Genomic DNA, 12,932 nt, shown 5'->3' on the forward strand with positions numbered 1-12,932 from the left:
AACACATAAGACATAATTACACAAAATGTTCTTTCTCTTAAAAATAAAAAAGCGGGCTGGTGAGATAGCTCAGTGAGTAAGAGCACCCGACTGCTCTTCCGAAGGTCCAGAGTTCAAATCCCAGCAACTACATGGTGGCTCACAACCATCCGTAACAAGATATGGCGCCCTCTTCTGGAGTGTCTGAAGACAGCTACAGTGTACTTACATATAATAAATAAATAAATCTTTTAAAAAAAACCCAAAAAAAAAAACAAAAATAAAAAATAAAAAAGCACATGTAGAAATGTACTTGCACACAATCCCAGAATTAGCACAGGTGAATTTGCTTTTAACATTCCCTACCTGAATGATTGACATCTTACAGTTGAAAGGATGATAAAGTAATGATAAGTTGAAAAGATCATTATTTTATTGAAAATGTATTTTGTAAAATCACAACATTTATAACTTATGAAATATCTAGATATCTTGTAAAGCAATGTAGATGCTTATATTAATCAGTTTAAAAGGAAGGTCTGATTTTCTCTAGCTCACTTCACACAGGGCACAGATACATGCTAGATTAGAAGAAACTATAATAAAATATCCCTTCATCTTTTTGTTGAACATTTTCCCCCAGAGAATGTATGGATATATAGAAAAAATAAGTAAATGAAGAAAAATAGAGATAATAGAGCTATCCTGGCCCAACTAGTGCATTCTTAGCAGGGACTTGGATATGAGAAAAAGAATGAAGGAAGAGAAACATGTTTCCAGGCTTCAATTAGCTGCAGCAACCTTGTTAACTTTTCTGGACACATGGAAGAGACACCACACTTAAGGGGAAGAGAATCTGCCAAAGAAGAGGATGCTGTTGGTGATTCTGTGAATTATGAAGAATATGAATGGATGATCACAACAGAAATCTTCTGCTATCTGTGCTGATGTTAAACTGACTTCCACCCCTGTTGCAGCAGCAGCTTCTGTTCCCTCTTCATTCACCTCCACAAAGGACTTGTGTAAAACTTTAGACACCACGAGACCTTGAGTGCTGCTCATGCCAGAGAAGTCAGCCTTTTGTGGATCAAAGGCGTCGACCATCCCCATGTGTTCCAATGGAACTGGGAGGTCATACTTCTCTTCCACTCTGAACCGAGGCAAAGATAAATACAACTCAGTCATATACATATTTTCTGCTCTTGTCCACTCTAGTAACTTGTCAGCAGTGAGTTGTTCTTCAAGCTTTAAAAGTGGAAGAAAAGAGATTGCTATGATTAACTGAAAGACTGTAACTTACATGAACTAGAAATTAAAGTGAAACCTTTAGCAATAAATAAGTACTGGTTTTTTGGTTTAGATATATTTATTTAGATAATTAAAGTTAGATTTTATTTTCAATATACAAAAATCAGAATCATTGTTTTGTACAAATAAACTGTATACATTATTGTTTAGGCTCCCAGCCACGTATATTATTTTTAATAGATGTTTCTTCATATTTTCCTGGACATAGTATTACATTTATCATTGTCATAAAATGTTCTATGTTTTTCTTTTCATTAAAAATATTTACAAACACTTTCTAGAGTGCTATATATTTCTTTCAACCAAGTTTGGCTTGTTCTATATCAGTGGCATCATGATGATATTTAATATTCATAACTCTGCTTAATTCCTGATTAGACAAGTCTGCAGTGTGATTCAGGCTGTGTGTAAAATAATAACTTTACCAGGTGAGATACAATATCTCCCTTTAACCTTTTCATTATTGTCATTTTTTATTATTTTCCTTAGTGTTTTATATGAATTTGATACATCAGGAAGAAATCAGGTAATAGAGGGAAGAAAAGGAGACACAAGCCTTACCTTCTTCAGACCATCGATTTCCACTGGCAGCAGGACAATCATACTTAGCTCTTTGCCTTTGTATGGTATTTCCACAATCTTGGCCTGCACATCCTCCAGAAACATGAAGTTAAATTCGATGTTTTGTTTCATCATCTGGACAGGTTTACTTGTGTTCTGCAACAAATCAGGATGTCAAAAGCATATCCTGGGAGACATAGGACAGCACAGATAGCATTGTTGAGACACCAAACAAATCAGTGTTCTGTGAAGACATAACCCTGAGGTTTTTTGAGGTCTAGACAAAGTTATTTTTTTTTTTGTTATTCCTAGTTTAGTAAAGTTACAAAAACAAAACACATATATTTTATTTTTGGTTTCTGTGATATCACTTATATTTAAATTAAATCATCCACACATCATTTTATGTCATTATGCAAATAAACTGCCAACAGTACCTTGTTCAACCAAAACTTTTCTTCTGTGGTATGCTTTTCATCAAATTTGTGATTCCATTGTCCTTTGAAATACACTGCATTCACCAGAACCAGTATAGTGCTACTGTTCAGGCTCCCACTAGGAAATAAGTCTTTGATTTTTCCTTCAAGGGAAAGAACAAAGTGTCTATCATCAGTACAAGGAGCTTTCCTGGAGGATGCTTTACAAGAGTTCACCACTGATCACTCATCACTGTTCACCTAAGTCATTACAAGAAGTTGTTGATCTGTTCATAGGATATAGCCTTCCTCAGTGTGCTTTGTGAGCTATCTGGAATGGACACATCAGTTCTTGTCATAGGAAAGGCTGTCAGTATTTCTGTCTGGGTGATAATGGTCAACTCTCAGTGAGTACTGAGACACACTGTTTGGCTCTATGCTGTCAACTTAACTCTTCTTCTTCTTCTTCTTCTAGCCTTCTACCCAAGGCTTGATTTGTTATTTTACCCAAATGACATGGATTCTATAGTCTGAAGCACATTCCTGGTAATATCAGAAACCACTTCTGCTGTGTCCTCCTGTTAGCTTTCATATTGGATTGCTGCAGGCTTAGCCTATGGACATAGGTGAGATATGGGATAGGTATCTGGAGAGATCTCTGTGCAGGTTGGCAAAGACAATGTAATAAATTCTTTCCACATGTTAGGGTTAAGAAATGGTCTGAGATCCAGCTGTGGTGACAAAAAGTGCCTTGCTCTTCTGACTGACAAAAGAGAAGGGGACTTTCTCTAATATTATCTCTTAGCTTTCCAGAATTGTCTGCAACTTAGAGAAATTGCTATGATATGAACATATGTCACAGTGGAGGCTCCTGATTCTCAAAGGGTCTAGTAACTAATCTACATGTAAACAAATCCTCTTTTATATTTAAACTGATTGACTTTCTGCTAAATTCTCCATACTTCCTCTTGGCTCACTTTGTATTTATGGAGAACATCCCATCATCTCTGGTGCTTTCTCCATGACCCTTTCACACAGTACCATTTGTTTGGCTTTCCACCCAGGAATTAATCTTCTTTTCACTCTCTTCTGCTGCATGTTCGAAATCCAGTGATTCCACGTTAGCTTGATAATATTCCTTAATGTCTTCCAAAAATGTCTTGGAGATGTGAAGGAACCAAAAGGAATTAAGAACAAGTTAGACATCACTCAAATTTCATTAGTTGTGATGATACTATAATCTGAGTGTGGACCCTCATGGTAAGTATTAGGCTAGGTACACAAAGAGTTTTTGCTCAGGTAATAGGTAGGCAATATGAAAACACAGTGAACTGAAGGCAGCCTTATAGTAATATAGCACCTGGCAGATGACAGGTAGAAAAGAAAGCCTGACTTGAAAATTTCATAGCAAAATGTCCTGAAAGAGTGGATTGGCTGATGAACTTTCCTACCACCAAGTTCAGCCATTGCAATTCTCCTTTGACCATGTGTTCAATGGAGAAAATGTTATATTATCTGCTAACTCCCCAGTTCTCTCCAGGATTTTCCCAAGCCTGTCCAATCCAGAAACATCCCACTTGCTGTAAATCTCCTGCCACAATCTCTGTGATCTAATCAGTGCTGGTTCATTACTAAAGACTCATGGGAAGTTCTGGTGACCTACATTCTCTCATGAAAGAGTTCCCGAGCCCATGCTTCACATACAAGTCACTAGGCTCCTGGACAATCCAGTGAGTTAGAATTGATATTATGAAGCTGATACTCCTTGAGCAAGTGTTGCCTATCTGAATCTGCCTGGTCTTGTGTTTATGCATGGTTATTTATATATGTAGGACCTAGGATGGAGATTAAAGGGATGCAGAGCCAGGAAAAACTTACCTGGACAAATGGGAAACCCTTTGCTCCATAGATACTGTTGGCAGCCTTTAGATCATAAGCATCATTGGATTTGTTTAACTGAGTCATAAGCTTTTGAAATTGTTCATGGACATTTTCTTCATCCTTCAATGTCAAAAAAGATGTTCATTGAATTATTCTGCTAATGCAAATACTCAACCACAAATTAAATACCCAAAAACCTGTAATCTCAAAGACAATTTTGACCATTTTCTGATATCTGTTATATTTTATCTTAAATATCTGGAGTTTACATTCATATTTTTCAGAAATGACTCTTTTCTTTCTTTCACATTATCTACGTTTCCATCTTTGAACTAATATGTAGTGCTTTTTGGTTGATTTGTCTTAAGTTCTTTAAAACTATAAATCGCATATCATTTCTAACAATCACAAATATATGGTTATGCTAAGTTTGCCTATTTCAAATATACTATTATATTCAGCCCTGATATATACATATACATATATGTACTATACATATATGTAGTATGTATACATATATAGTCTTTAATTATATTGAATTAAAGAAGTTGACTGTGATTAATATTTCTTCTCTCATGGTGGATATTCTCTGCCTATAAGATAGCATATGCCCACAATGTATCTAAGGACTAGAGTACATGTAATTAAAATAAATCTGAGTACAGTGTAGATAAAAACAAAAAGGTTCAGAAAGTTTAATGCTCTCTTTAAAGAGATGCTACAGAGCCAAATTGTGAATCTAGTATCTCTGAATCAGAACACTTCTTTTTTTTCTGCTAAGAAGGTAGCATGGTTAAGGTTCTAAACATGTAGAGTTGTGCTAAAAGTAATTTTCTTTTTTTAAAAATTTTTTATTAGGTATTTTCCTCATTTACATTTCTAATGCTATCCCAAAAGTCCCCCATACCCTCCCCCCACTCCCCTACCCACCCACTCCCACTTCTTGGCCCTGGCGTTCCCCTGTACTGAGGCATATAAGTTTGCATGACCAATGGGCCTCTCTTTCCACTGATGGCTGGCTAGGCCTTCTTCTGATACATATACAGCTAGAGACAAGAGCTCTAAGATGTGCTTATTTCTCTTAATATGTGAATATGTGCTTATTTCTCTTAATCCAATTGTTGAATTAAGACACATTTGTTTTAGTCACATTATTGTGATAATGACAAATACTGATATCTTGCAATATTGTGTAACAGTTATTGTGGATTTTTACTTGTACAGGCCAGACATTTTTGTGTTTGTATATGATGAATCATATTCCATTTTACTCCCACTTTAATAGAATCTGTCCCACTGCATCAGGGCAGAGCTTTGGTCATGGTTTCTATCTGTGAGGGGGAACATCTAGAGCTGAATCTTGACTATCCTCCTCTCCATCCAATACTGACCTTCTTCTGTAGTTAATGAACATAATGACTATGAGAAAGAAGCATCACACTAACCCACATCCAAATCTCTTTTGTTTGGAAATTCCCCTCTAGACTGATTCCTTTAAATGTAAAATGGTCACTTTAGATTATAGTACTGTCAAAAATCTACAGTTCTTCTAGGCATGAGGTACCCTGCACTTACATGGCAGTGTGAAGATTTTTCTGTTGTCTTCTTGGTGGTTGCATTGAATTGCAGAACCTGTGAGAGACATTAAGTGCAACAAGAAAAGTTAACTTAAAGTTCTGTCTAAATGCAAGGAAACAAAAACAGAACAAACCCCTGAAAAGTAAAGGCAAAAAACTTAAAAATTTGGGAAAATATATACTCCCAACATTTGTACAAGTGTTTGTAAGAAACACTATAAACCTGATCTATCAGCAGTCACACAAATAGATGCCCATCCTCTCAGTGCTTAGGGAACACTTCAATTCTCATCATTCAGATCTGAGACAATCTATTTCTTGCATCAATAGTCTCTACCATTTAAGATAATTTCTTGTCGTTGACACTTGACTGCAATTATTCTATCCTAGCCCCCAAGGGATATCAGGAATCACCTGGACTGTGTTTGGGAAGGGCGTGTCCTTCCCTTAGTTTCATGGGCACAGTCATGGCAATGCCTACTCAGCACCTTGTTCTTCTCAGGCATCAAGCTTTATGCTCATTTGCTTATACACTGACAGAGTTCTGGGGAGACAAATTCAAGCTGGTCAACAAAACAAAGCTTAGACCTACCTTCTCAATTTGTTTTTCAGTGTTTCCTTTGGCTCCAAGCTGGAGCATTGCTAATGCTGTCATCATGCTGATCGGGGAATAGAAAATGTTGTTATCTGATTCTCTGAGCTGCCTGTACAGCTCAAGTGTGAATTTAGTAGTGACTTCAGCAAACAAATGCATGGTGGCTTAGTGGGAACTTGAAGTCCTAGAACAGCATAAAGTCAGCACAAAGGTTAGAATGTCTTCACTAAATTAAGCATCTCTCTGTAATTATCAGTTCATAAATGAAATGACATAACCGTATTATCAGATTCTGAGAATAAATTTATTATTTTTTAAGCCTTCTGCAATGTACTTCTCCTAACTAGAAGGCGTGAATTCAGTGTCATTAAGGATTTGCAAACAGTTAATAGAGAATTATTTTATCTTTACTTCTCACCAGCTGTGCTAGTTTTGGGTTGAAACGTTTCGAATGCATTCTAAGATAAAGATTTCTGTAGCTTGCTGGCAGCTAGTTGTCAAAAATCACCTTTCAACTTTTCCTTTCAGATTCTGTAGTTGCCAGACACAAAACCTACATGCTTGACAAGATACATAGTTCAACCTAAAATAATTTAGATTAAAATCAAATTAACTGAAGGAGGCATTTAACTTTTCTTTGGCAGACCAAGAATAATAGAATTAGGCAATATATCACATACACATGATGTAAAACACAGCACTGTTATCCTCAAACATATTTCATACTGTTCATCAATAGTAGCTGGAAGCACTTACTTGCTTTTCTGAAGGCAGAAGTGGGCAGGAAGGATAGGAGCCTGTGTGTGGCTGATCCTGAGATCTGGAATTTATACCTCTCCTCTTTCCACTGTTGCCTCATCATTTCTGTGGTAATTCAAGTAGATCAACTTTAGATTTCATAACCAGATTAGTCTTTTTAGGCATGTAAATTTGTGAGAAAAGGCTGGCTTCACATCCTACCACTGTACTTCCTTTTGCCACAGGTCATATGATTGATAGCTTTTTAACCCTTGTCAGCTGCAGACTCATCTGAAATGTACATAGGCAATATGAGTAACTTAAATGTTAAGCCTTTTTACACTTCTGACAACTCTATTGTTCTGCATGACACTCCCAATTACCTTATTTTAAAGTGTGAATTTCCTTTAATGAACACCTAAGATACCAAACAACTAAATAACTTTCATTAGGTACTTTTTCTTTATGAAATTTTCATGAGTTCTGACAATTTCTCTATCAATTACTCTATGCAAATTGAAAAATAATTCTAATTCTAGTCCAAAGTGATCACCAAGACAAGAAAAAGTCTTTCAAGCAAATGGTCACAAGAAACAAATTGGAGTTGCTCTCCTAATATTCAATAAAATAGACTTTCAACTAAGTGCTATCAAGCAAGATGAGGAAGGACACTTCATATTTAGGAAAGGAAAATACAACAAGAGAAAGACACAATTCTGAATATCTATGCCCCATATGAAAGGACACCCACACTTATACAAGAAACTTTACTGAAGCCCAAATGCTCATTGAACCCCATATAATAATAGTGAGAAACTTCAATACCTCACTCTTACTAATGGACATGTCATGGAAGTTGAAAATAAAGAGAGACCCAGTAAAATTTATAGAGATTATGAACCAAGTGTATTTAACAGATATCGTCACAATATTTCACCCTAAAACAAAAGCATATAGCATGTTCTAAGCATCTCATGTTACCTTCTCCAAAATTTACCATATAATGAGTCACAAAACAAGCCTCAACACATACAAGAAAGTTGAAATTATCTCATGCAAGCTATCACATCACTTCAGTCTATGTCTGGACTTCAATAAAAACAAAAAATGAGCAACTTTCTACTCAATGATAATTTGGTTAGAGATTAAATAAAGAAAGAAATTAAAGACTTTTTAGAACTTAATGAAAATGAAGGCACAACTTATCCAAACTTATAGGACACAATGAAAGTAGTGCTAAGAGGAGAATTCATAGCACTAAGTGCCCTGGTAAAGAGATTGGAGAGATCCTAAGCTACCAACTACCAGACCTTCAAAGAAGAGCTAATACCATACTCATCAAAATATTCCATAAGATAGAAACAGAAGGAACACTTCCTAATTCATTCTATGAACTGACAATTACTCTGATACCTAAACCACACAATGACACAACAAAAAAGAGAATTTCAGACCAATTATTTTATAAATATTGATTCAAGAATACTCAATATAATTCTCACAAACCAAAATCAAGAACACATCAAAACCATCCTTCACCATCATAAAGTAGACTTAACCACAGGGATGCAAAGTTGGTGCAATATCTGAAAATGCATTAATACAATCCACTATATTACCAAAGTTAGAGAAAAAACTCATAATCATCTCGTTAGATGCTGAAAAAGCATTTGACAAAATTCAACACCACTGAATGTTAAGTCTTGGAAATGAGAACTTCAAGGCCCACACCTAGACATAATTAAAGCAATATGCAACAAGCCAACAGCCAGCATCAAACTAAATGCAGAGATATATGAATCAATCCCACTAAAAACAAGGATATGACAAGGATGCACACTCTCCCCATATCTATTAAATATAGCACTCAAAGTTCTAGTTAGAGTAATATGACAACAAAAGAAGATCAAGGTGAAAGAAATTGACAAAAGAGAAATCAAAGAATCACTATTTGCCAATGATATAATAGTATATATGAGCAACCCCAAATTCTACCAGAGAACTTCTATGGTTGATAAGCAACTTCAGAAAACTGGCTGGATATAAAATTAATTCAAATAAATTAGAACCCTTCATTTATACAAATAACAAATGGTCTGAGAAAGAAATTAGGGAAACAAAACTCTTTACAATAGTCACAAACAATATAAAATATCTTAGGGGAATTCTAATGAAACTGAGAATGATCTGTATGACAAGAACTTCAGTTATCTCAAGAAAGAAATTGAAGAAGACTTCAGGAAGTTGATAGATCTCCCACACTCATGGATTGGTAGAATTAACATAGTAAAATGACCATCCTATCAAAAGAAATCTATAGATTCAATGCAATCCCCATCAAAATTCCAACACAATTCTTCAAAGACATGGAAAGGGTAATTCTCAAATTCATCTGGAAAAACAAAATACCCAGAATAACATAAGCAATTCTTAACAATAAAAGAACTTCTGGGAGACTCACAATTCCTGACCTCAAGCTATACTATAGAGCAAGAGTGATAAAAACTGCCTGCATGGTATTGGTACAGAGACAGACAGGTTGATCAATGGAATAGAATTGAAGACCCAGAAATAAAACTATATACCTATGGATATTTGATCTTGGACAAAGAAGTCAAAAATACACAATGTTAAACAGAACACATTTTCAATAAATGGTTCTGGTCTAACTGGAAGTTCCTTACGTAGAAAAATGAAAATATAAACATATTTGTCATCTTGTACAAAGCTCAAGTACCAGTGGATCAAGGACCACAACATAGAACCAGATACACTGAATCTAATAAAAAAAGAAAGATCCTTGAACTCATTGATATTGGGGTAAATTTCCTAAACAGGGCTCCAAAGGCTCAGGCTCTAAGACCAAGAATTGATAAGTTATACTTCATGAAACTGAAAAGGTTCTGTAAAGCCAAGGACATAGTCAATAGTAGAAATTGGCATCCTACAGATTGGGAAAAAACCTTCACTAACCCCACATCTGATAGAGGGCTAATATCCAAACTATATTGAGAACTCAAGAAGCTAACCACCAAGAAACTAAACAACCTTATCAAAACTGTTCCATATAGAATTAAACATTGAATTCAGAAAGAGAACTCTTTAATGGCTGAGAAGCAGTTAAAGAAATGTTCAAAGTCCTTAGTGATCAGGGAAATGCAAATCCAAATGACCCCGAGATTCCACCTTACAGCAATTGAATGACTAAGATCAAATACACAGGTGACAGCACATGCTGGTAAGAATGTAGAGAAAGGAACACTACTTCATTGCTGATGGAATTGCAAACTGGTACAACCACCCTGGAAATTAATCTGGAGGTTGCTTAGAAAATTGGCAGAGAGGCCCATTGGACTTGCAAACTTTATATGCCCCAGTACAGGGGAACGCCAGGGCCAAAAAGGGGGAGTGGGTGGGTAGAGGAGTGGGGGGGTGGGTATGGGGGACTTTTGGGATAGCATTGGAAATGTAAATGAGGAAAATACCTAATTAAAAAAATAATAATAATAAAAAGAAAAAAAATTGGCAATAGATGTATCTGAAGATCCAGCTATACCACTCTTGGGTACATATGAAAAAGATGCTCCAACATACAAAAAGATCACATGCTCCACTATGTTCATAGCAGCATTATTTACAATAGCCAGAAGCTGGAAACAACCCAGATGCCCGTCAACAGAGGAACGGATACAGAAAATGTGGTGCATTTACACAATGGAGTACTATTCAGCCATCAAAAACAATGACTTCATAAAATTCACAGGCAAATGGATGGCACTAAAAACTATGATCCCAAGTGATGTAACCCAGTAAGAAAAAAATCCCACACATGATATGTACTCACTGATAAGTAGATATTAGGAAAAAAGCTCAGAATATCCACAATACAACTCACAGACCATATGAAGCTCAAGAAGAAGACCAAAGTGTAAATTGTCCAGTCCTACTTAGATGGGGGAACAAAATAATCATGGGAGGTAGAGAGAGGGAGTGACTAGAAAGGGAGAGAGAAGGGGAGGGGAAAAGGATTCAAAATCAGGTGTGGGAGGAGAAGAGGGAGATGTACAAGGTGTCAGGAAATTGAACAGACTTGTGTAGCAGTGGAGATCGGAACTTGGGATAGTCACTAGAGAGTCCAGTTGCCAGGAAAGCAAGAGGCTCCCAGAACCCAATAGGGATGACATTAGCTGAAAAACGGGGAGAGAGAACTGTTAGAGACCATATCAATAGGTTAGGCACAGCCCCTGGTTGAAGGATGGGGCCGCTCCCCCATCTCAGTAATTTTAACCCAGAATAGCTCTTGTCTAATGGAAATACAGTAACAAAAAGTGGAGTAGATAGAGTCTGAAGGAAAGCCCATCCAGGAACTGCCCTATCTGGGAATCCATCCCATATGCAACCACTAAACCAAGACACTATTGCTGATGCCAAGAAGTCCTTGTAGACAGGAGCCTAATATAGCTATCTCTTGTAAGGCTCTGCAAGAGCCTGACCAATACAGATGGTACTTACTGAGCATGTGGACCCCAATGGAGGAGTTAGGACAAGGACTGAAGAAGCTGAAGATGTTTTCAACCCAATGGGAAGAACAACAATATCAACCAACCAGAACCCCCAGAGCTCCCAGGGACTAAACTGCTATCCAAAGAGGGACCCATGGCTCCAGCTGTATATGTAGCAGAGGATGGCCTTATCTGGCACCAATGGGAGAGTAGGCACTTGGTCCTGTAAATGCTTGATTCCTCAGTGTAGGGGAATGTTAGGGTGGGGAGGTGGGGGAAACACCTTCATAGAAGCAAGGGGGTAGGGGATGTGATAGGTTGTTTGTGGAGGGGAAACCAGGAAGGGGGTAATATTTGAAATGTAAGTAATGTAAGTAAATAAAATAAACAATAAAACATTTTCTACATCATAGGAAGTAATGTCCAATAAAGAAATGGTAAATTGAAGGGAGTATATTGTTCTCTAAAGAGATAGAAATGTGATGTGTGTGTGTGTGTGTGTGTCTCAAAGGTCAATAACTTTTTCCAGCATGGAAATGCACATAAAATCAAAATTACATCTTTTGATACTCAGAATTACTGTCTTTAAGGAAACAAAAACAGGAACAACATACTAGGAAGTGTTTGGAAAGAAGGAGCACTTGTATAGTATTGGAGGGGATGTAAATTAGTATGTGAGTCACTTCCAAACTGAAAACTCGAGTTACCATATGAGCCAGCTATACTACAATTGGATATTATATGCATAAAAGAATCATGGTCAGCGCACAACACCTAGATAATCATGTTTACCATGGCACCATTCATGACAGCCAAGAAATGTAATCATCTTGATAATTTATCAGTCGATGAACAGATAAAGAAATGTATATAGATATTTTTCAGCCAGCCAGCTCTGTGTGTATGTGTGAAGATTCTGAGCTTTGGATCTGTAGCCCCTTCACATGCCTCAGCAGTTGACCAATGGAGCAGAAGTTGGGGTAGGCCAACTCAAATCCTGGGTCTGGGCCTGGGTTGGTCAGCCTGCCTATTTTCCCACACCCACACCACTAGGGAAAGCTCTCAGGCATTGCTTCAGCTAGCTTACCCAGTAAGAGGGAGAGCACTCTCCCATTGTCATGCCATCAGGCTGGCTCACCTGTTCCCATGCCAACATGATCAGGACTAGGTACAGGGCCAGAGCCTGAAGATGGAAAGGGGTGGAACACATCCTTCAGACCTAAACATGGCCCCAAGCAGCAGCCCAGACCAGGGCCATTCCTCTGGTCTTTGTTGGTAACATACATCCAATGTTGCAGGACCACAGAGTCAGCCACAGTGGCAGTATAGTCCAGGTTCTCACCATTTCCTTAGGTGGCATCATTGGCTACTCACA

General features: G+C 37.2%; 1 protein-coding gene across 3 annotated transcripts; it reads right to left on the reverse strand.

The window, feature by feature from the left end:
* Positions 1–819: 819 nt before the first annotated feature.
* On the reverse strand, positions 820–6,476 carry LOC110300736 (serpin B4-like). Of its 3 annotated transcripts, none has more exons than XM_021171011.2 (7): positions 6,315–6,476; positions 5,721–5,777; positions 4,143–4,265; positions 3,306–3,423; positions 2,286–2,428; positions 1,849–2,004; positions 820–1,224 (listed from the first exon to the last, which is right to left on the reverse strand). In XM_021171011.2, exons 1-7 carry the CDS (start codon positions 6,474–6,476, stop codon positions 820–822), a joined length of 1,164 nt encoding a protein of 387 aa, XP_021026670.1. The 3 variants fall into 3 exon arrangements, with proteins under 3 accessions (XP_021026670.1, XP_021026678.1, XP_021026664.1); XM_021171019.1 differs by having other exon boundaries at positions 1,849–1,941; positions 5,715–5,777; XM_021171005.1 differs by having other exon boundaries at positions 5,715–5,777.
* Between the last annotated feature and the right edge of the window lie 6,456 nt (positions 6,477–12,932).

The sequence above is a fragment of the Mus caroli genome, unplaced genomic scaffold (genome assembly GCF_978045245.1).
Source record: "Mus caroli unplaced genomic scaffold, Mus_caroli_1 scaffold_1, whole genome shotgun sequence".
Taxonomy (NCBI): domain Eukaryota; kingdom Metazoa; phylum Chordata; class Mammalia; order Rodentia; family Muridae; genus Mus; species Mus caroli.

Excerpts from the sequence above, each read along its gene's own strand:
- LOC110300736 (XM_021171005.1), bottom strand. The coding sequence starts at position 6,476 with ATGCATTTGTTTGCTGAAGTCACTACTAAATTCACACTTGAGCTGTAC. Across the intron at positions 5,778-6,314 it reads CTGAAAAACAAATTGAGAAG|GTTCTGCAATTCAATGCAAC; the intron begins GTAGGTCTAAGC and ends TGTCTCTCACAG. Across the intron at positions 3,424-4,142 it reads AGGGTTTCCCATTTGTCCAG|ACATTTTTGGAAGACATTAA; the intron begins GTAAGTTTTTCC and ends CACATCTCCAAG.